Source organism: Tigriopus californicus, chromosome 5 (assembly GCF_007210705.1).
Source record: "Tigriopus californicus strain San Diego chromosome 5, Tcal_SD_v2.1, whole genome shotgun sequence".
In the NCBI taxonomy this organism is placed as follows: Eukaryota; Metazoa; Arthropoda; class Copepoda; order Harpacticoida; family Harpacticidae; genus Tigriopus; species Tigriopus californicus.
In genome coordinates this window covers 2,151,269-2,178,592 of record NC_081444.1, presented here as the reverse complement: position 1 = coordinate 2,178,592, position 27,324 = coordinate 2,151,269, and the positions used below count along the sequence as shown (strand labels likewise).

The 27,324-nt window shown below is 39.9% G+C and overlaps 3 protein-coding genes across 3 annotated transcripts; 1 reads left to right on the top strand and 2 right to left on the bottom strand.

The window, feature by feature from the left end:
* Positions 1-879: 879 nt before the first annotated feature.
* LOC131879988 (uncharacterized) lies at positions 880-3,563 on the top strand. Its single transcript, XM_059226478.1, has 2 exons — positions 880-2,367; positions 2,776-3,563. Exons 1-2 carry the CDS (start codon positions 946-948, stop codon positions 3,367-3,369), a joined length of 2,016 nt encoding a protein of 671 aa, XP_059082461.1. The 5' UTR covers positions 880-945; the 3' UTR covers positions 3,370-3,563.
* An 879-nt stretch (positions 3,564-4,442) lies between these two features.
* On the bottom strand, positions 4,443-10,737 carry LOC131879991 (peptide methionine sulfoxide reductase MsrB-like). The gene is made up of 3 exons (XM_059226482.1): positions 10,493-10,737; positions 6,881-7,142; positions 4,443-4,842 (listed from the first exon to the last, which is right to left on the bottom strand). The coding sequence occupies exons 1-3, from the start codon at positions 10,644-10,646 to the stop codon at positions 4,719-4,721; spliced, it is 540 nt and encodes a 179-aa protein (XP_059082465.1). The 5' UTR covers positions 10,647-10,737; the 3' UTR covers positions 4,443-4,718.
* A 4,401-nt stretch (positions 10,738-15,138) lies between these two features.
* Positions 15,139-23,988, bottom strand: LOC131879989 (sorting nexin-2-like). Its single transcript, XM_059226479.1, has 6 exons — positions 23,371-23,988; positions 21,324-21,509; positions 20,169-20,462; positions 19,205-19,431; positions 17,769-18,078; positions 15,139-16,054 (listed from the first exon to the last, which is right to left on the bottom strand). Exons 1-6 carry the CDS (start codon positions 23,797-23,799, stop codon positions 15,713-15,715), a joined length of 1,788 nt encoding a protein of 595 aa, XP_059082462.1. The 5' UTR covers positions 23,800-23,988; the 3' UTR covers positions 15,139-15,712.
* Between the last annotated feature and the right edge of the window lie 3,336 nt (positions 23,989-27,324).

Genomic DNA, 27,324 nt, shown 5'->3' with positions numbered 1-27,324 from the left:
TGACGCAAGAACCAAAAATATCCATAATTCCCTTTCCCATGCAAGTTTTTACACCCTCTCGATATTCCGTCATTATAATCACCACCATTAACCCCACTCATCCAATTGTCTAATGGATAATTTGTGGACTCCTCAAAGTCTCGTTTTTTTTAGAAGTCTGGTATTTTTTAATTGAAACCCTATCGTATCTCTTCCGTCAAAATGGGTTGACTTGCTTCCCCGGAATTGGCTTGAGCCCAAATGCAACATCCATCAGATCTGATGAAGGGGTTTTGGCCTCGAAGTGACAATCAACGGACGAAAAACATCGCCTTCCCCTCATTTACTCTTTAATACTTGGGTATTGTATATTGCGTTTGGAGTCGAAAGATCCTTTGATGGGCAGGAATGCCACCAGAGGCTCTCTTTTGACACTAAGTGAGTGCCTGAGCTCGTAACGTTTGATTAGGAATTATAGACGGAACACAACATAGAAAGTCTGGCCATTCTAAGTGTTGCCTTGACAGTGGAAACTATTAAGTATTAATTTACGTGCGGCTTACATTCCGTGCTACGACTCAATTGTAGCCAATAGGAGAAACAATTAACATTAAAGCGAGGCATAACACTTTCCACCAACACACCACAGTCTACTTCGCTGTCTATCAATCTGGAGGCTATTTGCGACCAGCTTGAAAGATCAGATTGATACATGTCCCCCAAGAGTACATCCTATTGTTACAATTTAATATTTGTGCTCGAATGGTTAGGGGAACAGAGATATTAGAATTTACGCGGTGTTCTCGGTAGTAGGCTAAGCAATGCCTTGTATGGCCAAGAAAAAGTACAGCAAGGTAAGTAAGCTCTTGATATATTTATCACCTCCACACGCTAAGAGAATGAACATAATTGCCCTTGAAATTACCACTCACATCTTAGCCCTCTCGTTTTGGCCTTCAGTCCCAAATGGAACGAGCGGGTGAAAATATGTCAGGTCCGTTTCCAAAGACTGTCCGCGATCTGTCAGATGTTTCGACGGTGCACGGGTTACGCTACGTTCTCAACGGGAAGGCTTGTTATTTGGACCGCTTGCTGTGGACCTTGATCTGTGTGACCGCCACGGGAATTGGCCTTTTTATGTCAGCCCAGCTTTGGCTCCACTGGCAATCCAACCCTGTGGTAACAACCATTGCCACGGCCTCCTTGCCCATCACTAACTTGGATTTCCCGGCCATCACATTGTGTAGTCCCGGCAATGACATTGAGTCGTTGACCAAACTGCCTCTGATTTTGGATGGATTTTGGACCGAGTTTTGGAACAACTCAGAGCACGAAATGGCCTTTGAAGACATGGATCGGACTTCTCAGGGTTTGGTTCTCACGGAGTTTATGATCCAAATGGTCCCGGGTTGGCCTTTGGAGCTAACATTGGAGGAGTTTTTACTTCACATGACCACTGATCATGATGCGTTGATCAAGACCTTCATCATCGCCAAATACTTAAATGATCCACTTGACAAACGGCCAGCCTTCGATATCTTGTTGAATCCTGCTCGGGCGAATGAAATGGAACAAGTCCAATCCGATATTAAGGAAAAAGTAAAGCAACTTTTTTCCGCCATGGACTTTGTATCTGAGCAAGTGCATGAAATCCTTTTAGGAGTGCTGTGGTTTACTGGCCTGCCTTGTGAGAAGCTTCTTCAGACTTGCGTTTGGAAAGGTCGCAAGATCCCGTGTTCCCTTTTGTTCCATCTAATTCCCACTGATATTGGATTTTGTTGTTCTTTCAATCATGACCCATTGGTGGTAATGCTTAAGAACTCGTCGTTTGCCAATATCTTGCAAAGAATCGAGAACAAGTACCAGGATCTGGGACCCGGGGCTCAAATTCGCCATCAGAAACGGTATATCAATTACTCATTTTCGCCTCAGGCCGGGAAGCACAATGGACTCCTCGTGGTTTTGGACATGAAGTCCCATGACTTGACGTCCACCTCGGTCATGGAAGATTTCTTGGGGATCCACGCCTCTGTCACACCCAAAAACCAGTTTCCCATGATGAACAGCAACAGCTTCCTGGTCTCGCCAGGGATGGAGACTCAAGTGGAGATTACCGGGAAAAAAATATCTGCAACGGCCACCCTGAGGAACACATTGGATCCGACTGAAAGGAACTGCTTCTTCACTGACGAGTACCCACTTCAGTTGTTCTCGAATTACACCATGACCAATTGTTGGATGGAGTGTCTTATGAACTTGAGTAAGAAAGCTTTAAGACAACATGAGACGTGCATTCCCTGGAATTTCCCAACCAAGATCGAACCTCCCTGCAAGCCCATTTCCCATCAGCTGTTTCTCGAGGAATTCAATTATTTGGACATGAATAAGGTACGTACTTTCTCAACATGCATGTTATTGGAGAACTTATCAGATTGTGGATTTGCAATTTGGTTCCATCAAAGATACGGGTAACGTTACTTTTCATCAAAACTTTGATCTGAAATTGTAGTTCCATTGCACCCCTTCTGTGCAGACGAAGTTCTTTCCATTGAAACTTTTGACATTTCCAACTACGAAATAGTTTTCAATATTCAGATTAGATTGGACGAGAAGGACATTTCTGTGCCAAGTGATTTTGAAAGGGAATTTAGCATATCTTAGGCATGGTCTTGCATAACGATCACATTCAAAACAGAGATTTTCCCTCATTGATTCGTTCTGTAAAAGCTCTTTAATTAAAGTGAGCCGAATGTCAAACTCCTTCAATTATGTTCCCATTATTCATGCCTTTCTTAGATTATTGGAACCGAGGTCTGCCGTCCAAATTGTGGTGGAACCGAATATACAACCTCAATTTCCTCTGCTCCATTTCGACCTTGCACTCATGCCAATTTCGGCCTTACTCGATTCTGTACTTTGGAGCGATATGGAGCCAAGCCTCAGAAATGGGCCGACAACGTCTTGGAGCAATACCAAGAATGGCTGGAAGGTCGGGATATGCCTGACTATCTATTGGATTTGCAGTCCCCACAAAGAACGACAAAACAAGATTTCATTTTCCATTCGGAGGCGCAAACCCGGGAATTTCCCGGCAATTATAACGCCTTTGATCGTGATATCGCTGTGATTAATTTCTTTTTCAGTCACCCTGTCGCCATTGAGTTGATCAGTGCTCCAAGCATGACATGGGCCCAGTATGTGTCGAGTGTGGGCGGGTTATTGGGCTTGTTCATCGGATTCAGTGTCATTTCTGGCATTGAGATTCTGTACTGGTTTACCATTGGATATGCGGAGAATGTTCACGCTGACAAAAGAATCCGAAAGATATCTGTGGAATCGTCCAAGTCACAATCAACTCAAAACACTTCATTTTCGGCATTTGTGGGATAGAGTATGATTTAATGTAACGGCAGGTACACAATGATTGTTACGATTTGATGAATGCTAAAGATTTGAAAAAAAATTGGTCATTATGTTGCAATACAAATAATTGTGCACCTTGATGAGCTAAATCGAAGTTGTAAAGTATACATTCAGAAGGGTCCTTTGTAATAAGTAGGTTTTTAGGTGTCCCTCTAACAATGAGAGTTTTACCCATGCATTTAGAGGTGAAAATCACCTCCTAATCTAATATCTTATTACAGCTGTTGAATCCATTGCAGGGTTCGAACTTTTCTTTGTTCATTTGAAATACTAAACTCGAACCAAAAACATTGAAAATTGGTGAGAAGTGATGACATTTGTTTTGTTAGGCATGAGAGCAAGTCGTTTATCCTCTACATATTTGTATTCATGAGGTTTGATTCTCGGCTATACGAGTTCCAACACATTAAGAAAATGTATTGTTTTATTAGCAGACAATGAAAGTCTCGTTTGTCAACCCTTAAAAAGAAAGCTTTCGGTTATTCTACGAAGAAGTAAAACATCCTCCAATGTTACCCATAACATTGGGACGAAAAGACATAGAAATTCATATGTTAGATTATAATTGCCGGTCGCACATTTATTGGTTTGAAAGAATAACAAAACCAAACTCATGGCAGTTCATAATTTGCCACATTAAGGGAGCCTTTAAAATAATTTACCGTTGTGATTCCATCTTTATATTTTAAGACGCAGAATAAGTACATTGATGAATTATGGAAAAGTCAGGTTTAAGTATGAGTTGGCTCTTTATCCACTCATCCCTTTGGCTTTCATGTCTTTTTGCAATCATGTTGACATTAAGCTACACATTGATTGATCTTGGTTCTTTTGTCTACTCTGTACTTCCAACCTGTCTTGACGCAAGCAAGACAAACGAGACATTTTGCGGATGATCAATGGCCAGCAACACCAGAAAGGCTATTAGTACAGTGTAGGTCAACTTCTAACGCCCTTCGGGGGATAAATCTTTACATGTTTGGGTTGTCTCCTAAAGATCTCGGCTAAATTAGGTGCTTTGGATACTATGTAGCCCTTGCTTCCACCTTTTTCATTACACTCTATTCCAAGGGTTGAAATAAGTACAGTAAATGATGAACATGTCGTTGGATGCTATCTTTCTAAATGATTTGAAACATCTTTAAAAACATATTTTGGTTATGCTCTTCGACAGTCATGAACGAGACAAGATGGACGGACACATTCCGCTGCATAATTGTGCGAAGTTGTAAAGTAAATCCAAACGAACAGTACATCATACTTCGAAAGTCGCGGTTGATTTTTATCCTCCAAGTAGCATCTAACTTGCAGATCGCTTACGAACCAGGATTATATTTGAGAGCCACTCCATTCATGCAATATCTCAATCCAGTTGGTTGGGGCCCATCATTGAACACGTGTCCCAAATGAGCACCGCATCGTGAACAATGAACCTCAGATCTAGAGGAAACAGAGAAACTCATTGATGCAAGTTGTGAGCGACTAATCAAAAGTCTTTCTTAAAGTAATGTACGTGTCAGATTCTTTCAACGTTAAATGCTTAGTTTATGAGTTACGTCACACACGTGTCTAATATATAAAATGGAAAAGTGCTGGACTACATAAATGTTAATGAGTGCAAGATTTTCAATTAAGTTAATAAGGTTAAGCTTGAAGTTCGTGGAAAAATGTGATTCTCTTGATCGACCCCTTCGTGAAGCGTTCTAATGCTATTTGTAATTGAAAGAAAATATGAATCAAAGCATGTACAAAAAGCAGATGTTTCATTGTTACTTTTGTCGATTTTGTAAAATCAATGGTATGGCTAAGAAGTGTTCCTTGCTATTTATAATGGTTTTTCAACCTAGCTTATCAATTAGACAACGTGTTTTACCCGTCAAACGCATACCTTCAAAAAGAAAGAAAATTATTTAGATATCTGGCGATCATGAAATCAATCACATATTGGCCCAAAATCCAAACAAAGCCGAATTCTAGTGACTTTACTATTATTTTTTGGCTTGTCTATCGAGGCAAAAGACAATACCTGGCATTAAAAAGCGAAGACTTGGGCCTAAACATTAACTAAACATTAAAAGGTGCTTATAGCTTGTTATTTTCTACTGTGTTCAGCCCATTTCTGCCATTTTTGCGACTTTTTTATGCTTTTGTCACATTTTCTGCCAAGTGGCCGAAGTGGCTTTCAATAATTTCTTATTAATGGACATATACTCATTGATTCTAGACTGTCCTTCATCAGAAGTACCCTATTTTAAAATCCAATCCTCGATGTTTGTACTCAATGATGAAATTGTTTTTTCAGCCAAGATTTTAATACTCTTCTTAACAGAGTCTATGCGTAATCTTCTGTCGACTGTAGAAACTCTGCCTTGTTTGTTTTAACAGGTTTTTGATCAAATATTCCATGTTAATGGTCGTCAGGTATTTATATACTATTAAAAGGAAGCGTTATTCTCCAATACAAGTTCTCCTCCACATTTCATGTTTAGTGCTCATATCAAATTCAAGAGCTGGGTTGTGCTCGGATGTATAATGACGTCAGGTTCGTCGAAAATTTGGAACTGTGTGACAGTAAAGTTTTGAACCCTCTCATGGTTCCCATCTTAACTAAACTTGTAGAGCAACGACTATCGAGTCAAATCTGTTTTTTCAGTTCGAAATGTAAATTGTTGTAATACTCTTCCGATTGATCTCATCTCTGAACTTGAAATTATTGCAGAACTACAAACATGTCAATTTTTTTCTGACCAAGCCAAATTGCCAGCCCAACTTTAAAATAAAAAGAGAAAAAGATGGCACGTTAATGGACTGAACAGCTCTCTTTGTGAAGCACTACTTTGAGCGACCCAGAGTTTCAGTTATGATCGATGATACTCTATCTCTTAGAAAAAAAGCGTCTGAGCGTTTTGATTGTTATTTCACTAACGAGTAAGATCAAAATATATTTTGCGGACGTGAATCTTGGGTCAAGGGGATATCATTCCCAGTTCTTAAGTCGTTTTTGCACTCGTAAGAGTCATAAAATCTTTATTCAAGTCTAGCTCTCTTTAGGAGTAGGTTTAACATATTACTCTATAACGTACGAATGTTCCACTTTCCACCACCAAAAAGCTTATGTGAATGAAAAAACAGGAACCCTCCAAAGACTAGATCATCTGACTTGATAACAACTTTGGTCTTAGAGAAAGCCATACGGGATATAAGAAGTTGTTGGGTCATCTTCGACGAAAGTGGCAGTACAAGCTGAAAACGGATGTAAATGAATAATCTAACTGTGTGAGCATGTTTATGGCCTTCACCTAGTTCTTCCTTTTCCAAACTGCCGAACTTGCTACCAAAGCCTAAGTAGAGTTATATGGTCGCTTATTAATAATGAATTGCAAGTTGAAAGACAAGGATAAGGAAGAGGGAAATAAAAAACCAACAACATCATTCTCTCTCAACTTTTGGAACAAAATTAAAGGTGATGACCACTGACCTTTGATACCCGATCTTAAAATCAGTACTCAAGCCAATGACTTTTGGAGATATAACATCAAAGAACGAAGGCCATCCAGTGCCCGATTCATATTTGGCCTTGGCATGAAACAATGCTTGACCACAATTTGAACATTGGAACGTTCCGGAATTGTTCTTGATGTTGTTCAAAGGACTAGTGAAGGCACGTTCCGTCCCAAATTCCCGGGTAACGCGGAATGTCTCAGAATCTAGGACCTGACGCCAATCTTCTAAATCCAAGGCTGAAAGGATGAAGGTCAATTTATCTTGACTTATTTTGAGGTCAGATACCTCACAAGTTTTTGTTAGGCAGTGACAGTTATGGAGTTTCCAGTCCGAAGGGATTGCCGGAGAACACCAGCTCCTTAACGGGTTAGATATTGCACTACTCGCACTATTTGCTGCAGGATCACCTCACAATCTACAATCTTGAAAGAACTTGCCATATATAATTTCTAAATCAGTTCAGAGTAGTCCTTTTTCCCGAACCATTGACCACTGGAATATAGACGGAGATGCTTCGATCGAAAATTGACATTTGGAAGTGAGTAAACGCATTGCGTACATCTTGATAGGGCATGCTAAGTGAAGGAAATTCAATGAAAATGTAGTGCAGCAACCCTGATATTGAGTATCTTGAAGAAGACAAACATTGCAGCCAACCTCTACCAGGCACAGACTGAATTTGTCCTTTAATTCAGTTTCCCGGCTCGTTGAAGCAAAACAGTGGTCTGATATTGAACCAAGAGTTTAGTGCAGTGACAGAGCTGAACAAAAATGATGTATTATTTAATTTTGCATGCAGCACAACACACTCGATTGTTAAAAATTCAACCGGATTCAAGAGCGAGTAAAAGTGTAGGTTGGCCACAATGTTTGTCTTGTTTCTCCCTGCTGAAAATACTGAAAACCGGTGTTGCTGCACTACAATTTTCTTGAATTTACTTTGCTTCACATGCCTTGTATGAGGCTGAAGCCAAGACGCTACAACCAACTTGATACTTCAATTATCACCTCAATCAAACGATTGGATGACAAGGTATGGCTTTTCACAACTCACTACTTAACTCCTTTCAGAATGAATGATTTAACCCTCTTATGTTATTTACTTACCACGGGTAAATCATTCATTCTGCACATCATATTTGTGCTGTGCTTTGAGAGGGCGTAACTTTTGACCCAGTGGTTCAATTAGACTGAAATTTGAAAGATTGTTTTGAAATGGCAGGAGACGAGTCTCACTTCAAATGAAATTCAATGCGTTCACATGTTTCCAACATGGTAAAATTTTCTTGACTATAGCATTCTACTTCATATTCAAGTGGTTCATAAGCCATAGCCCATTCCATTACTATTATGCATTAACCCATATTATCACTATTTATGGCTACTAAAGTAACTAACGACAAAAACCCACTTAACATCGGAACATTGACCGAACTTGTGAGAAGCACAACATAAATTATTGACAATGGAACAACGGCGTAATGAGTTAGAAGGTAAAAATCATCCTTTTTTAAAAACGTTTATCATTTACTTGATGGAATTATCTTAATTTGAGACCTCCAAGCACTCGATGTCAACGGACCTCAGTGTCGCAACACCCGTTTTAGATTTGTCAAACTTCATTGTTTTGTTTTCAGTCGTGTTCCAGATCTAGGGGGGTTGGAATGATTGTGTGATATAGGTTGCGTACATATATCCTATATGTCTTTGTTCTCCATTCTTCTTTGCTCACGTCCTTCTCATTCTGCTACTGCACGTCTTGCCATAGAGACCTCATTCCATACCACCTATCTACCAAATACAATTTTATCTTTATTCGGTCTTTGCGATTATTCCGCTTGATTTCAAGACAATAAGCTATATAACATTTAAAGATTGCATCACTTGCGTCTTCTAATTATTGCACAACATGAAACATTCAAATATGGAGCATAAATAGCAGCATTGTTTTGCACGATCTCATTTGTTTTTTCACCTGATAGCCACATCTTGTATAATCATTTGTTTAAAATGAATGATTGGATTCAAAGTGTTAACATTGATTTTTCTCTTGGTTGATTTCTAGCTTGTTGTTCCTCAGTTATTTCTCTTGTTTTGCTTCTGTTCTGGGTTCCATGTTAATAGTGGCAGACTGGCTCGATGGCCCATGTCCACACTTTGTAATTCAGCCCGTTGTTTTTGAGGGTTCAAAAGCTTGGCCCGTCCCATCAGTATCTTCTAACTCAACCTACACGCTCAAAAAAGATTGTCGACTTATTTTTAACCTTTATTTTTAACGATCAACAAACATATTCAAGTGACGTCCAAACGAATATACAGTATAGCCGAGCTTCAATGACCTTGCGACGAAATGACATCAAGTGCCTAATAAGTAACCAATGTCCCAAATTCAGCATACTAATGGAGGCCGTGAACAGGCATTGGGACATTGAAGCATGCAGGAAAGGAAGATGACGTCATCATCAAATTTGGAGAGGTCGCTCGTTCTTTTGAGACTCAATAGTTTTTGGACTTATTTTTCCTACGTTAGAATTTCCTACTTTTATAAAAGACTTTTTGTAGCCTTTGAAAACTTTTTTGTCTGATATGGCGTGTTGTTTCGTGCTTTTTTAGTACCTCTACTGTTTTGAAAAGTACCCTGGTGACCTCCCAAAATTTGGGCTGTGTTGCTATTTCAGGCCAAAGGGGGATTTGGGCAAAAAATAAGTGATTTATCACGAGCCACAAAAAGCAGGGTTGGAAACATTTGACTGTTTCGCTCAGGATTTCCTGTTGTAGAAGATTGAGTACAAATCCAATTTGATTAACTTGACGTTTTACGTCCCCACGTTTCGGTCAAGTTCCTGACTGCTGTCATAGTGGATTTATACTCTTGTCTTTCAAATTAACGAGCAAAGTAATTTGACGTTGGCAAAGTTGCTCGTACTGAAAAGGTAAAATGCGATCAGATACGTCAAAATACTTCGGAAAGTGAGTGTGCCAAAAGGAGTTATGGTCATAATGGGAATGGTGCTGTGAATCGAAAGGTTGGGATGAAACCCTCCCATTTTATTTCATTTGCAAAGATATTATGTTTGATGCGTTTTATCATTTATTCAATGCCATCATAATGTGACATTTTGGAAACTTTTTTTTCGCTTGAAGGAACAAGGAAATGCGTATAAAAAATTCAATCTGTCCAAAAAGGAGTTCAATGCAGTAGTTTATCAATCGTTCCATTTCTATTTGAAGATGAATTTACACACGTTTATTTTGCACGCCAAACGATTAAAATCTGATGCTTTGGCAACACAGTTGATATATGATTCTTATGGAACGCAAGGTTTTAAGATCCGACCATATGGAGTCAGTAAACATACAAATCATAAATCGGTATCTCTGTCATTACAATATATCCAAGACCAACTACGCAACATTTTCTTTCATCCGAGGGGGAATTGAGAGAAGTGCCACTCAAATCGCTTCACTAACTTTTAACCATCAAACTGTCGTTCTAACATCCCAAGTACATTTCGTAAAAGACGTTTTACGAAACGTTGATGCATACGCCTGTTATATCACAACAAAAGAGCGAAGCACATCTCACCCTTTGGGTTATCTTTGATTAGTTGGTACAAGTCCTTGGTTCCATGGTGCTTGGTCTGAGAGGTCTGCGTTGGTTCCAATTCGTCCTTGAAAGTGTACAAGCCGATTCCAGAGAGAATCAGCAAAACAAAACTCGCTGCCACGCCAAAGGCCATTATGAACACTTGAGACAACACTGCTGATGCGTTGTCTGTACAGCATACTCCATACTGTACAGAGAGTCAGGCCTCAGAGCTGCTTGCCTTATGAAGTTATGAACATCAAGGTCAAAGTCCAAGGCCTTTGGGAACTGGCTCCGAGAAATCTAAAACCAAGGGGAAGGAATTTCAAATACCGCAGGAAACTAGTTCGCAATTTTCGGAATTTTGAAATCTTGTGCTCTATTTGACGATTTTAGCTAAATTTTAGATGACCCACTATTGATTTTTTAACGTGACTTGTTTTTTGCTACCGAAGACAAACAAGCCTTGCATTCAAAGGTGCCCTTGAACGGCTAATTCAAACTCTTGACATGGCCAAATATTTTACAGGTCATGACATACCATGACTTACAGGGAATTTCATTTCATTGTATCGGTTAAAAACCCGAGGGTCAAAGGTAACAAGAAAAAGAAATCTGGACATTACAAGGTTTAGGGTCACAGGGTATATAGATAATGAATAACCAGGTATAGCCAATAGAGAGGCACAGAATCCACCATCGAAGGGGTTAATTTGATTCGAAGAACGATTTTGAGTCGTTGCTGCTCCAATTTTGGTTAGTACTTTTAGCAGGGAATATATTTCTACCGTAGTAACGCCTCCTACGAGAAAAGCTCTGACGTCTATTTAGATTGATTGTCATGGCACCAAATTGCGTTTTGAACAAAGCCCAATTGATTGTGTAAATCGTCATTTTGAGGCCTTTGTCAATTTTGTAATTATCATTTGTATTATTGTTATTATTAAGATAGTACGAGTAGCTCTGAACAACGGTATTCTATTCACAAGGATATTGGTAAGAACAATTTTCATGAGCTTTCACCATTCATGTGGGTTTCCAGTGGCTTCGAAGAAAAAGAGCGAGTTAGTGCTTACAATGATTTGCCGATACGTTTTGACCTCCTTGGTTAGAGTCCATTCAGAGATGCTTTTTACTTCAGATTGACCCTTCAAGGTCAAAGCTGAAATACGATATTCTCCTAAGAACGCGTGATCATTGTAGGTGGGAAAACCGACAGATTTGAGTTGATCTATCATACGAAGGCTTGAAAGCTACTAATGTCTGACACATGTTCACTTGACGCCTTGATGTTGTGAGCCTTGAGGCTCTTGCAAACTCTCTCGGATGAGGATTAGAGGAGCCTTTCATTTTGTTGTTGTTGTTTGTTGATAGATTGGAAGAAAAAGTGGACAGTTCCTCGTAAATTTGATAGCAATGATTGTTGTGTCAATGCCACGGAACGAATTGTCTCTAAGACCCAAATTTTATTGGCAATGAAAACGAAGAACGTACAAATGCTTCTTTTCTACATCAAAACCGACATAAGGCTTTTCATGGCGGCAAAACTTCGGCCTACTATGTACATTACCTTTAATTAGTTGTATTGTTGATTTCGTCATTTCAGCGTCTTTTAAAGGCATTGAGACATAAAATTGAATTGAATACCTTCTGTTTATACAAGTTGATGCATTTTATCTCGGTTCAAGGAAAAGGTGTCATAGAAATATTACACTTTAAAAACTGTCAGATTTAAGTACCTTTCAAGATGCAGGTGACAACAATTTTCTAAAAATAACATAATTTCGGCAAGACGATTCAGAGACCCTTTATCAGTCCAAATATTTGTTTCCGATAAAATTGTCGAGCCAAGACAAAAAGCCATGCTTACCATTTTGGTTGTTTTCGTAACAATGCTATAAAACAAAGTTACCCAACCAAATGGGGTGACGTTTTTTTGAACTGTCAGACTGGGTTTTGGGCATGGTAGCAACCACTTTTATTGACTAATGACACGATATTCCCTGCGTACAGGCGATGAAATATCTTTCGGTATATACTGTATGTAGAGTAACATTCCTGGCCCTAGACTGATCTACAGATAACGACATAACAATTTTTGCATAACCTAAGGAGCAGTTTATTTTTATTTCCTGCATGTCAACAGTGTTTATGGGCTTGGCAGCATTTCATTTATCTTATTCTTATCCAAGTTTGTATGACCAACGCGATTCCGAAATAGAAAAACCAAGTTCAATTTCCAAAGGACTTTGAAAAAGGTTCCAGGTATATTCACTATAAAGGTTAAAAATGGTCAAAATACCAATGATTCACTACAGTTAACCTCACCTGATCCGTAAAGATGATAACGGCACTGGGTAAAAGCAAAAGAAAACTCGCAACTTTCCATGGAAGCGAGCAAAAAATAAAAAAAATAACATATCCGTGTCTTTAAACCAACACTGACCAAAGTGGCTGCACTTGTTACCTGCAACGTTTTGTTCCTTAAGTACGACCGTTTAGATGATTTCAATCAAAGTACAAGGTATTTTATTCCTGGAGTACGATACAAACAACAAGTGTTCTTGGAGCAAAGTATTCCTTTACATTGGAAAAATGGAACATTGGGTGGGCCTAAGCATGGCATCGGGCAGAGGAGAGATAGGACTCACCACTTTTCCTGGTTGAAAAAGGGAGTACATTTGTCCCCATTGCTTTCAAAAGAGAAAGAAGAGATGCCAATTAGGGGCTTGCTATTGTCGCAGTGATTAGATTTGGTGCTCCCTCGAGATCAGATCCAGGAAGAGGAGGCGAAAAAACCCGAGAGTGACGTTTAGAGACGGCCAAAACATGCTTTAAAATGCGTTTTAATGCTTTTTGTCGGCCGGGTTAGGAGGAGGAGAGTCAAATCAAGGACACTCTTTCGCTAGAAAATTGCACCATTTCTTACAACGCATCTCGTCCTTAAAAACGTTAACTTACGACGTCGAGTTTTCAACCCATTCCATTTATGGCGAATATTTTTGTTTTGTTTGGCTTGGCTTTTTAGACCATCCTACTCCACCTTCTCCTTTTGTCGCACAAGTTATGAAGAAGAAAAAATGTTTCCACTCAGAAACATAAAGCACTGTATACTTTACATGCAACTCAACCTGCTTTAGGACATAAAACGGATAACGCATATTTTGGCCGTCTCTAGTGATGTCCTTGTAAGTAACATGGCAACGAAAACTCGGCGTTTCACTGGGGAAAATAAATGTGGGTGGGGTTTGGTGCAATATATTTCAATTTCTTATGATTACCAGGTGGTGATGCTTTTCTTCTAAATTCCCCATGTGAACTAAAGGAAATTCGAGGAAAAACGACGCGCTGCACCCTGATTTTGGCCATTTTGTGGAAGGAGAATTAACACATTCATCAGAGCCAGCGTGTACATTGCGATCCAATTTAATTTGAATCATCACCTTCTGAGGGAGTTGCGCTAATAATTCAAAAATGCCATTTGTGCGTGTGTTTCTATCACTCTACTAATAGTTGGCTCATTGTCAGAAGTCTGTTCACTTCAACGAGCCGATAAAGTGAAATCAATGACAAATTAAATATTTTTCTCTGTGCATTTTGGCTGTGCATGTGATGTTTGTCTCAATTCTCCCTCCACAAAATGAACAAAATCAATGTGCGGCACTACATACGAGTTCATAGCCCGAAAAATTGCTAACACAACTCGTCCATGTTATATATGGATGGATGGTATGTAATAAAAAACATTTTTCCAATTTTCGAATCAAAAACTTTTCTCACCGTTGTGAGGTGCTTCAACCCTTGTTTGGGCACAAACTTTGGCTCCAATGCACTGTAAGTTTTGTCCAGCAAATAGAGCAACAAGAGACGAATTAAACGAATTAATGAGTCGCAGAGTGGAGAGCAGATTGCAGAAAAGCATTAAATACCAAATCGATGGTTGGCCGGGAACCAAACGTCAAAGAATTACATTACCAGATCCAACGCTACGGCTCAAGGCAAAGTTGTGTTCTATCTCGTTTGTGAAGCCAAAAGATGGAATCTAGTGTCAAAAAACACCGTTTCAATTGAACAGGATTGAACAATTGGAAGTGGAACTGGATTTTTTTGATTTACTGCACAAGGTTCTTTTCGAATCTAGATGCAAAATTGGACGGCTTAAGTGGCTTTATCATACTTTAAGCAAGCTGGTTCACTATAATATTCTTCAAAACCTTGAAATTAGCCTTGTGTTGTGAACTTTTTTTTTACCTTATGCTTCTAGCCACGTTCATTCCAGTGAATAAATGGAAGATATGCAAGCAATAGTGATTCAAGGTAGTCATTTAAAATTTGAAACAATGAACAAGAAAAGGACGGAAATCAAAGGAAACGTCCCCAAGTTTGGTTCAGAGAAACCGAAATTCCGTAACTGAGGAAGCCTCGACTCGAAGTTTAATCCATTTCCGTGGCAGGCTTCAGACTTCGAGTAGAACGAACAAAAATGGGAATCGTCGTGTTCAAAGTTTTCCTACTTCTTGCTTTTCGAAACTGCTTCGAAGAGAAACCCAACGAAAGTTCATCAATCATTACAGGAAGTAATCATGATAGTAATGAAACTCTTTGTGGGAGTATTTGCCTTCAAAACCCCAGGAATACAATTTAAATGTTCAGAAAGGCAATATATTTCGTTTTGGTGGCACAATTTATTTTCAGGATCCAGAATTGCCTCCATCCGAGTCGGTCAGATTGAAAGAATCAAGGACGAGTTGGAGGGCGACGAGGGTATTGAATATCACAGATGCATATGAATATGAATATCTGAATCAGTATTGAAAACAGTCCCGGCCACGGAGAAGGTCTTACAATCATGGAGTTATGTTCAAAACGCAATTGTGAAACAATAATGGGGAAGAGGTAATAATGTAGTAATGATAATAATAATAATAGTAATAATGATAGGAGTAGACCAATGGTCGGTAAAAATGTGGAGCTGAAATATGGATGGTCACGTAAATACTCCAAGTCATGGGACCAGGTCACAGACATAGTATACATAAATAGACTATATTCTTATAAATCATAATTCCCATCACAACTTTAAATCATTCACGGGTGGATTGCAGGCAAAAAATGTGTCGCTCAATTGCGGAAATCAACACAGACTGGGATCAAGTCATGAATAGAACTGCCTTTGAAACTTTTGCCACAATGGGACATGGAATGAACGGTTTCGGGTCATCAATTGTGACTGATTTGCTTGATCTCGGGCAGATATTGCTCCCAATGCTTGGAGATATCCTCCTGAGACTTCAACATCACTTGCAAGTACCCAATGATCCCTTTCTTGAAATCCTGAGCCTTCCGTACATCGAACTGCTCCACTTCCTTCTTGATCAGGCGGGATATCGTCTTGAAGTTCTCTTGAGCCATATCTTGCTGACGTTCTTGGTCGACGATCTCTTCCCTCAGAACTGCCACGCGATCCTGGCGTCCTTGGAGCTCAGCCTTGGCCTTGGCTTCGCGCTTCTTGGTTAAAGCCACAGAGGCATTCTGCCAATGTTGCCAGGCTTTTATTCGCTCCTTTAATAAGTAAGCAAATTTATGGTGTTTCATCGTGCTATCTATTTTTTGCACCAATGCGGTGGACGGTGTCCTAATTTGAGCAAGAAACATGAAATATCATCTGCATGAGAGAGGGGTTGGACCTAAATGAATGGGTAAAATAATAGGATTAGCCCGGTTGGATGGTTGGGTACTTCGTTCAATTTGGAACTTGAAATAGAAATCAGAGTTTTGAATCAAATGGTAGCATGTGCTTTCTACTTCACAATGTATTTGTGTCATTTGTTAACTTATTGGTTTACCAGATTCGGCAGCAATCTTTTTAATATGGTGCAGCCTATTTTGAGCACCTTGCGTAACATTCAACTTCTGCTATGGCTAACCATAACGAATTTGTTTCCATTTCCCTCGAGCATGTCGAAGCCACACGTGCCAAGCTCAAAGTGATGGTGTTTTGACCTCGCAAAGGCTGCTGGACTGAACTCCAAGGAGATCAAAAAGCTTTTAGGCGACGCCTATCTGTCTCATCCATTAACCTTTTCTCTAAAGCTTCGTGCCGTTTTTCAACATGGGCGTCCAGAAAGTGTTCAGAAGCGTTTTGATAGCAATTGTTTGAAAGCAGATTCAGCCTTTCGTATGATTTTCTATTTCAAATTTTAAATGAACATAACTTAATCATAGCCAATATTAGCAGAAATTGAATTGATTAAAAGCTGATTTTTGAAAATAAGTTGTCAAACCAATTACTTGAAAGATAAAAAAGCAAATACCGCATTTTCATTTTGAAAGCAGCTTTTACAAATATTGCCACATTTTTACCAGCCTCTAATAATGTCATGCTGATTCTGGAAATTTTAGGGTGGTTCAAAATAACTGATGGTTTTTCAAATGGATGCATTCGAGTCAAACTAATGGTCCTCCTTCAAAGTTTTGGAAACGGGTAGCATAAATGGCTCTTGCATTTTGCGTACTTTGCGTGTAACCCAAAGGCGCCAATAGGATCAGACCAGAAGCCTTGAGTTTGTTTTCCCCAAAAGCTCTTTGATCTAGACAAGATGAGAAAAACAGAAGTTCGACTCGAACTTTTTGAAGTAATGCTCTTAGAGATAAGTCTGTTTCAAGTTAGTGGTGCATTTCCACAAAAGAAACTGAAATTCTGGGTTTAAATATTAACCATGGTTGGAATGATTCATCAGTCCCTCCCGCACAAATAATCCTACCTGCTTATACTGTTAAAATTGAATAATCTATTTGTCGCCAAAAAAAACGATGAAATTTTTAGACGGCCGAGGTGAAACATTCGCATCAAATCTTCTTGTTAAAAAAAAAAACTCTCTCCTCCAAAGACGACATCTCCTTGAAATCGGGGGACTCGTCTAGAAACGTGCAAGATTCGGCAAATGGAAGCGAAATTTCCAAGGCCGCTCTCGCACTTCAAAGGGATAAACGAAGGCCACCATTACTACCAGCCACCCATATTCATCTTTGGACGACCGCCACCAACACCCCTTTATCAGATTGAACATCAAAAAGAGACACATCTCGAGACAACATGAAGACTTGATCCAAGAGCATTGAGCGCCTATTGATAAAACGTGGAACTTGAAATGATCATATCCCACGCTCAAGAGATCCTTAGCAAGATGTTGCAAGCCTCTTTTAGGCTAGCTATAATGAACTGCAATTCAAATTTCATGAGCTCATCACGCCTCAAAAACATGGGTTTACTCACTTGAAATACGTCCTTGACGGCGCCCACTAATCCGATATAATCCTTGATGAGTTCGGAGAGCAGGTAGAAATCGGCAGAGGCTTGCTCGCCATGAACGTGTTCCACTTTTTCTTGGACCCCAGATAGATGAGCCAAAGCCCCCGAAAGCTCGGTGTTCTCTTCCAATCCGGATAAAACGGCCAAGGACTTTGATAATACGCCCGTGTGATACGCCAATGTTCTTCGGTATTCATGCAACGATTCGGTGGCTGAGTGAAGTTTCCTCAGGTGTTGATCCAGTTGCTCAATACTGTGGTTCTTCTCCTCAAACCTAAAGGGAACCAGATGCCGTTGGTGTTTTGAATGGTTAGAAATGATAGACACTCGAGTGGATTGAAAGTAAGAGACCACACGGCCAAGTCTGATGTATCCATTTGGGCACTTAAAAACATCATCATAACCTCGGTGAACACCACGTCATTTTGGCCCGTTTTTCCCCCTTTCTCTTTGAATTTCTCGAGTTCAAAGGAAATCCAAGCCTTGTGCACAACACATAAAAAGCCAGTTTCAGCCGAAAAGGTTGGAAGATGGGGCTTATTTTAACGAGCAGATGTTGGGGAAATGAGTTTTCCAAATGCAAGCACATTGAACATGAACAAGATCCCGCGAAAACCTCGTTAAACTTGGACTTGTATCGTTTTAGTTGTGAGTAAAGCAGGCCAAGATTCTATTTAATAAGGGAGTCCTGTAAGTTGGATTTCATTGGAACACTTGGCAGTTGATGGACCAATTTTGTTTGGCAAACCTACTCATCCCATCATGTAAAACATCTTTTATTATTTTTTTACCTTCATTTTTAAACGGTGCTTTAGAATAAAAAAACGTCACACGCTTTGCGACAAAAATCGAGTACTTTTTTTTTGGTTTGGTTTTTCACGGGCTTTTCTAACCGCTAGAGGGAATGTAATCCCCAGTACTATTAAAATGAAAGGTTATAATTCGTCTATTTATTACCTTTCAATCTTCATATGATATTTGGTCCACCAACAAATTTGAGTTGGCAGACCGAGCTAGTCCTTGAATATATGGTTGATCTGGAATGCTATCTAAAAATTTGTCCAAGTCTGACTTGAAAGATGCTACCGGATCAACAAGGCGTACATTTTCCTTACGAATATTAGAGGGAACCAAATCAAACAATGAAGAAACCCGAGAAAGAATAGATGCGTGCAGTAACGTTAACCAAACTAAAGAGCATGAATTTTATTACCAACTTTTTTTTTTCAAATAACTAAGATGGGAAATCCGTGCTTTAGAACTTGGACTTGGAAGCTAGTTTTAATCAATGTCCCACCCTACATGTGATGTCAATTGTACTACTTGAACACGAGGAAAGTCAGAAGCAATGTTCCTTATCTTCTTCGAAACTAAGAAGTTAACTTGTTCTTTGTTCTCACCATTCGTCGGTCTCTTCCATTTTGAGTGTCATGTTTGTCACACGGTCCACGCTCTTGGAAATGAACCTCATCACGTTCTTTCCCGACAAAGTCGACGTCTGGTTGGACTTGGGTAATTCAGTGGGAAGTTCCAGAAATTCCCTCAGATCTGGATCAGCCCGCAATGAGGGATGAGCCACTGTGCGGTTCAAATAGCGCTCAAGGGCTGCACGACGTCGCTCCACAAACTGAAAAGGAAAGTTATTTCACTCATATATCGGCATCGGTGCAAAACATCGATTTTGCGCTAAAACTGACAGGGATCATTTCTCAAATATGGGCCAATTTTTTAAAACTTTCTTTTTTATGGAAATGAAAATAATTTGAAAGTGAATGAGTGATTGAAGGCCAAGAGAAGGTTGGATCTAATTATTAGAAGGCATTGACCGAGACCGATAATCATCCTTAGGACTAAGGAAAATATCTTCTGGTTATATTCACCTTGAAAGGCTCTCACGCCAATGCAAATGAGCCTGGAGTCATATAAAGTGCATGTTAGTACTTGAGACTACTCTTTATTGCATCAAGGTGGCAAGTGATGAATCCAATTGAGTACGCTTGACATACTTCTCGTATGTTCAGAAGCATGCGGATGTGGAAATCATTGTTAAAACACTTAGTAAGGTACGTTCGAGCCAGATACATTTCGAGAGCCATTTGGAAGTGCCTAGTACTTGACTAACTACAATAACACGACCGTTAGAAGTAGCGATGGTTTAAACGGTTCTTGTTCCAATGTTAGTGCTTAAAGTAGGTGCGTTCCGGCTATAAGCTCAGCTAGTTTCGTACGCCAATATTGTTTTTTTAATTTAAATTTTTGGTGAGTGCTATGTTGGGATGGGGAGATTTTTCAAACGATCAAACACATCCGTAGTAGCCTTCCAATGCTTCTGCTACAAGAAATTTCACTGAAATGATCGCTTACCTCATCGTTATTGGGATTTTGGGGAGTAGACAGATCTTCACCGTTGGCTCCTCCATCTTTGGCAGTCATTTTCAGTTTGGTCATTCCAATGACACTTTTACCAGGGGCAGGCGGAATAATACGGCCATTTTGAAGGTACTTCTCTGACAATTTGTCATGGAGTCCGAGGAAGTCCGAAAACCTCCGATTGACGGATAATTCCTTACTTCTGAAGAAGTTGAATGAGGTCTTGGTGGACACCTTGTAAACCATATAGGAAGTCATTCCATCGCCAACCTTGTGAGGCTCGGTGACCTAAAACGAGAAAAAAAAACTCTAGCTCAGGAGGGTTCCTCAAAGTCGAGGATGGAACAGTCAAAAAAGTTGGTCGAAGCCAAAAATAATCCGATCTACTTCTGCCAAGGATAATAGTGCGAAACTCTATTTCCGACTAGCAAAACTAATTTCCTGATCTGCAGATTACTTGTCGTCAAGTGAGCAATGGTAAGGGATTTCCCCTTCAAATCTTGTGGGAAAGTACTTGCCTCGTCCTATCTAATAAAAAAAAGGACTTTAAATGTCAAAAACAGAAAGAAGACACTTCAGTCTTGTATTCCATTGAATCCTCAACGGATTTAGGGCACAGCACACAAGGAAGAAGAGCCTCTTTCTCAGAAACGTCAAATGTCAGGTGTCCTCAAACTCGAAATTGTGAGGTTTCCTGCATATCAAAAGTTTCAACCATATCCAAGAGGTATCCAATGCCAAAGAGTGCAGAATACTAATTTTCCGTCGAACCAATGCTCCCTAGCGTTCCTATTCCACATTTGGTTCCAAGTCCCCTCACTATGACGAATAAGACCATATCAAGTTAAGCCCTCCTCTTGGCTTCCCAAGAGATCATGTGCTATTCTATAGCAAGCACCCATCCCCAAATACACTGTCTGTTGTCTACAGAAGGCCAGAGCGAGGGACCTTTGACGGAAGGGTCCATAAGGAAACGAAACCGAGGCAAGTGACAACGTTGGGATTGGAATGAACTTGTACGTACGTATGCATGCATTCATTCTCTTCCTTCTCACACACATTTGGGAAGACCAGGACCAAATTTGACTAACCGAAGCGGAGTCTCTCTCTCTCTCTCTCTTTCTTAATATACATATCTTTCTGACTTACTGATACTTGAATGAAGTCATCGCCCCCTTCGAGTTCGTCCATTTCCGTGGGGTCCAATGGCTCCATCACGTTGGATTGAGCTCCATTGGAGCCATTCACTTGACCTCCATTGCTTCTTTCATGAGTGGGACCGTTTTCCACTTGAGACCTAGATCCAACAGCTCCGGACAGGTTTAAATGGGTATCCTATAAGACGAAAAATATCCCGTTTTATTAAGTACTCCACAAGGTCGGTCAGTGGTTTCGTTTTTATTTGGGCGGGATCTATTACTTTTCTTTGCTCCATTATAAACTGAGACAATTCGAGTTCTATTCTACTGATTTGAAAGAAGAGATACATTACTTTGAACGCCTGAATTTGGATTAATGATTTCAAAACGACCGGAAGCTCTTATCAAAAAATGTGGATTAATGTAGCGAGCTTTCAAATCAAAGCAATGAAAGAAGCATTATGAATATGACCGTCTGAGTTGGTGGTTTCTCTGGATCCAGAAATGCACCACAAAGTTTCAGGGTTTTTTTTTCAAATGTTAGCATTGAGCTAAAAGGGTCTTCAACAACGGTCCATAAATATGCTAAATCAACTCCAAAGTGTCTCCATAAACCATGGTAGTCGAGTGGTCTAATGCACCCGATCGAGGCTGTATTCCCCAGAGGACGTGGGTTCGAAACCCGCCTTTTCAAGGAAACATCCTCGAGTCTGTACACAATTGCTATCAGCATGCAGAATTCGAATAAGAAAGAATAGATCTCTGATTGTGACAGTTGGCTAGGAATACTTAACCAAAAAGGTTCTGTCCAATTTGCCTTTAGCAAAAGAAACCAGAAAGAAATAGGGCGACAGTTGAGGGAAATTGGTTTTGATTTACTTTCCAAATTATCCGAAGAGACTCAGTCAGTGATTTGAAATACATTTGAAGAAAGAAAGTACTTGGAAAACAATAAAATTTAAAAATCAAATTTTGTGTTTCTGTCGAGACAAAGAGACTTCTTCAAAACCATCTAAGTAGGACACATCCTGGAATACAATCAAAGTATACACCATAACTCAACGATTAAAGGAATTATTTATATCCAAGATTTGCCCTCAGTTCGATCTGAGGAATTTTAAAAAGCACTATGTCGACACAAAGTTAGGCACGCTCTTATCTCATACATCTTTGAGATTATGTTTTGTAAAAGTCGAAAGTGCACTCAGTTATGTTGTTACTCAAACTCTGAAGAAAGTTGAACAATTACAAACTTTTAAATTAAGGCGTATCGCAAGATTTTATTGAAGATTGAGAAATTACTTCATCTTTGAGGTTACATTGACTTTCGAGATATTTTTTTTGATTGTTTAACAAGGTGCACATTTTAAAGTTTCAAACACATTTCTAAATATATATAAAAAAAAAAAAATTACATACTGGGAAAGTTTTAAGTACTGAAAGAAGCAAAAAAAAATTCTTGTAATTTGGTGATATTGAAAATCAAAACTTTTGACCAATGCATTTCGTTTCATATTCTCAAACTCAGGCCAATAAATAATTCCCACATTTTGAGTTCGATGGTTTCACATATATGTTTCACATTTGTTTAGGAGCCATCCACCCATTAGTTAAGCAAATAGAACAAATCGCTACAAGAGAGTCGTAAAGAAAAAACAACTGATTAGGTCAACCTTAGATTAGATTGTATTTCAGGATTATTGAAGGCCAAGTGCATCATGAACAGGGTTTGTTGCGAGTTCAAATGACTTGTTCCTTGTACGCATACCCAAGGTCACAGATTTCATCGTCATGAGTAAGTGAATCGACCGATGGGATGATATCAAGTCTTAGGGAAAAACCTATTGCAGACTCCGTCGACACCTTAACTTCGGTGGCTCGTTCTGAACAAATTGTTTAAATGGAGTCACATCTTAAGATGATTTACTATCCGAATTGAACGACTTTGATTTTGGTCTTAGCAAATGGGACAAGTGACCAATGGCCCGATTTCTCTAGCTACTTACTAATGCTACAACATTGTTCAGTCAAAAGTTGAAACGCCAGGGTTGACTTACATGAAACGGATTGTCTTCTTCTTCTTCGTCGTCGTCGTCGTCGTGCCCAAAATGTTCGGGCTCTTGTGAGGCTTCTCGGCTCACGTCCGGGCTCGCCCCGATCTCATGCTCACTCAAGCGAATCTGAGCCAAGTCCACGCCCAACTTTTTCGAAGGCTCGGGCTCAACGGGCCCAGGGGAAGCGGTGGCCAAAATCTCGACCTTTTCCGGCGACGACCCGCTATCCTCGTTCAGATTCACGTCTTCCAGCGTGTCCGATCGTTCCATGGCCGCATGTGTATGGTAGCCACTGGAATCTTCGTCCTCGTGGGCCTGGGATTTGACCTGCAAGGCGGGGGTGGGGCCCGAGATGGCGCTTTTAAACAAGTCGTCGTCGTCGTCCTCATCCTCGTCGACCATGGGATTCAGGGGGGGAGGCTCCACCGACATGTTGTAATGGGAGTGTAGAAGGAGCGATGCTGAAGGGGAGTGACAACGTGTACAACAACCGATGAATGAGTCCGACAGACAGGCACAAGCGGTCAACGAACACGCCAATGAAAACGCCTCTTTTTGAGAGATTCAGCTGGTTTCCTAACACACCAGACGCTCCGTTTATTCAGCTGTTCAGTGTCTGTTCTAGAAGCAGTTCTGTGAACAGGTGGAAAGGCAGGGAAGACAGAAGGGGAGGAACCACATCGACTTTTAGATGAGGGATTCAGATCAGAGACCATGAAAATGTTCGGTTGGAAGTGACGGTAGAGATCAGACATCGTAGATCATGAGAAAATCTGGTGAGTGGTGGCGAAACCTTGCACCTCTGGCAACCGGTTCCTAAGGGGAATCCGTGATCCAATTTCAGTGAGCTACTCAATCAAATGTGATGGATGTGGCTGTATGTTAACTAAAAACAATTTGTGATGTTGGGATTGTGTCTTTATAGTGGTTCTCTTTTATGCGGACTGTCTTACCGTTTCTGGGCCGAGGATGTAATCCCTGCCTGCCGTTCAAGATGGAACATTTATGACTATCATTTAACCGTGAATTCAAATAAATCTAAACCTCCCACGTATTAGAGTTGCGGATCTAGCTAGCCATTGAGGACAGGTGTTCCGTGCACAATCGAGTACATCAGCCTGATATGATATGGATGAATTATGTACGGGATGAATGATTGCTAACGGAACTGGGTTCATTAAAATGTTTTAAGACTATGTATCGCGACGTCTTGTGAAAACTGCGAAGTCGTTGGATTTCCGAGTACAGCACTTCGTCACTCTGCAAGTGGACCTTCAATCCCGTCGAGTGGACGACATCCAAGCATCTCCGTTGGACTATCTCGCCACACATCGATCAGTAATTATTAACCCATTGTTTCAGATGTGAATATCCCCTTTTTTATTGGCCCAACAATTCCCCACTTTTCCACCGGAGCAAGACGGCTGATAGGCGGTGTATTTTGATGAATAAAGTAGATTGGATTGTACAGTTTGCCTTGAAGAGTAGCCTAGATTTCCCAGACGACCCAGATTGTGCTAGCATCATAGGGAGTAGAGGTAGCAAGTGATTTGTTTTCAACAGCTGTATCTAAAGTTCATCACTCTTGTGGCAGAAATCAGTTGTTAGACTCTAGAGTAGAGGTCGACTTTGATAGACGCATTTAGACTAGGACAGTGACCACATTTTGCAGGATAGTTAGCCTTGAAGATTGGCCCAGGTGTATGCCAGACAACCGAGATTGATCTGGGACCAATGGGGAGTAGAGGTAACTAGCGATTTGTATCCTTAATCATTTGATGATTGTTTGAGGCCGTGATAAAGGAAGCTCGAACGATTGCTTGTATACCCTGATTAGGGCTATAACCGGAGGCCTTAAGATAGGTCTATGAAATTGAAGCCCATGTACTAGGTGCTCTCCATCTTTGAGAGCTATCAAGGCATTTCTACCTAATGCTTGGGTCAAGAGTTCCATGTTTCCATTCACAACTGGAATTCAATAAGTTAGGACCTTTCAGCCCTGGCTGGTGGACGGAACAACAGGGTTCATGTGAAATTTGGTCAGAAACTTGTTGTTTAAGACTGAGTTCAACCTTCTCCGGCCTTTGCTAGCCTCATAGACCGCTATTTTGACATTAACTCTTTAATGGATGTTTGATATATATGGAGCATTTTTTTCCAAATTGTGCAAAATATGACATTAAAACATTTGACTGAGCAATCCTCGATTACAAAACCTAAATTTTAGAGCATTTTAGACGAATTCCTTGTCACGATCTGGTTTTCTTGTTACTGAAGTAAATTTTAAAGATCAAAATGAGTCAAAATGTTTTGTATGATAAATTGGTCAGCAGGGAGCGAAATGATATCTTTTTAAATGCATAATGCTCCATAAAACTTTGACCCATTTTTGTCCCGCCATCGTTTAGCTTTTTTATCAAAATGTAATAAACCATGTAAATTCCAACTTCCAGATCATTCCGATGATTGCCTTTTCTGAAGTAGGCTTCTAGGGTTAATTTTCCTTCACAAAGAAAACTTTTCCTAGAAAAAGGATTCATTGACTAGTAACTACTTAGCTCCGAACACTTTTTACATTGCATACACTCATTATGTGACATTTTTTGTTACCTTCCACACCAAGATAGGGCTAAACTATTGGTAGTGAAAATTTCAAAACATTGATTTATCTGATTAATGGTTTATTTAAGAACCAATATTCGCAAATAAGATGAATAAAAATGTGTTGGACAAAGAATGTGATAAAGTCATTTTTCATACACAAATGGGAACATCCCAGGCCCTAATGGGTCGCAACAAAAATTATCAAAATGACAAATTCCTCATCGAGCCAGTTACTACAACAATTGTTCCAAGAAAGCCAAGACACGGGCATTGTCTCAAAATTTTGGCTTCAGGCACAATAAGCCCCACTGGATCAATTATATAGGGACAGAACAACTTGGTTTGTTAAGAGTAAGTACTATTATCTGACATCAATATCTGTGACGGTCAAAATGACGTTACCCTACATTTTGATGCAGTACGTCGTATGTCGGTAAGGGGGCGAATGTAAATGACATTTTAGTTTCGTGACAAATATTTTCCATTAATTTATTTTGAGCACGAATAGGCAGGGACTCATCCCAGGCCTATGCCACTTCCATGCAATCCTACCACATAACTTCAGACCAATTTCCCTTCCTATCTCAATCTCCAAGTTAATGTAAGGCATCACTTAACGTTACTTAATTGAATTTTTTAAATATTGTCCCATTCCATGTACACGACTGGCTTTCTCCCAAGGTTAAGGTATATCAAAAACATGATTTAATTCTTTGGTATATTAAGAATTCCAGCAACGGCGGGAGCTGATAAAGGATGTGTTTGATCTTCCCCACTCACTCTACTGCAATAACCAAGACTTTCGTCGCTTACCTCTACCAAGAAGAACTCAAAAATGGAGGAGTTCTTGCCTCTACTAAATTGTTTTTGTATTGTGTTATTCCCCTTGAAATAAGTGTAGGAGATATGTATCGTGACTTCACTTCACTACCGTCATACTAATTGACGCGTCAAGGCCTGTGGTAGGTCTGATTGGATGAGTTAATTGGTTTTAACACCCCTCTTCACTTTTTTCATATGCGCTGAACCAATTGAGTTTATTTCTGTGTTTTAGTGTTGTTTTCCTAGTTAACAATTGTGCTTGATTTCTTGCTTTTCTCTGTCCCTTATTTTTTGTTCACTCTCTCCATATTAGATTTGTATGTTTACTAGTTTGATTTGAGGTAGCTTATTCTTATTTTGCTTCGTTGCCCTGTATGTCAAGATAGTATTGCAAAGTCTTTTGGTTCTCCGAATGATTAAGGCTTAACTATATCAGATTTATTCGGGAAGTACGAAGAGAACTGTTCGGTAGGAAGGAAGAAATTAAGATGGAGGAGTCGTGAGGAGAAGGAGAAGAGTCGTGAGTAATCG

Coding starts and splice junctions, on each gene's coding strand:
- LOC131879991 (XM_059226482.1), bottom strand. CDS start 10,646: ATGGCCTTTGGCGTGGCAGCGAGTTTTGTTTTGCTGATTCTCTCTGGA. Junction 7,143..10,492: donor AATCAAAGATAACCCAAAGG/GTGAGATGTGCT, acceptor TCATCCTTTCAG/CCTTGGATTTAGAAGATTGG. Junction 4,843..6,880: donor TTTAAGATCGGGTATCAAAG/GTCAGTGGTCAT, acceptor TGTTTCCTCTAG/ATCTGAGGTTCATTGTTCAC.
- LOC131879988 (XM_059226478.1), top strand. CDS start 946: ATGGAACGAGCGGGTGAAAATATGTCAGGTCCGTTTCCAAAGACTGTC. Junction 2,368..2,775: donor ATTATTTGGACATGAATAAG/GTACGTACTTTC, acceptor TGCCTTTCTTAG/ATTATTGGAACCGAGGTCTG.
- LOC131879989 (XM_059226479.1), bottom strand. CDS start 23,799: ATGTCGGTGGAGCCTCCCCCCCTGAATCCCATGGTCGACGAGGATGAG. Junction 21,510..23,370: donor AAGAAGACAATCCGTTTCAT/GTAAGTCAACCC, acceptor TTCGTCTTATAG/GATACCCATTTAAACCTGTC. Junction 19,432..20,168: donor AAAATCCCAATAACGATGAG/GTAAGCGATCAT, acceptor TTTCCTTTTCAG/TTTGTGGAGCGACGTCGTGC.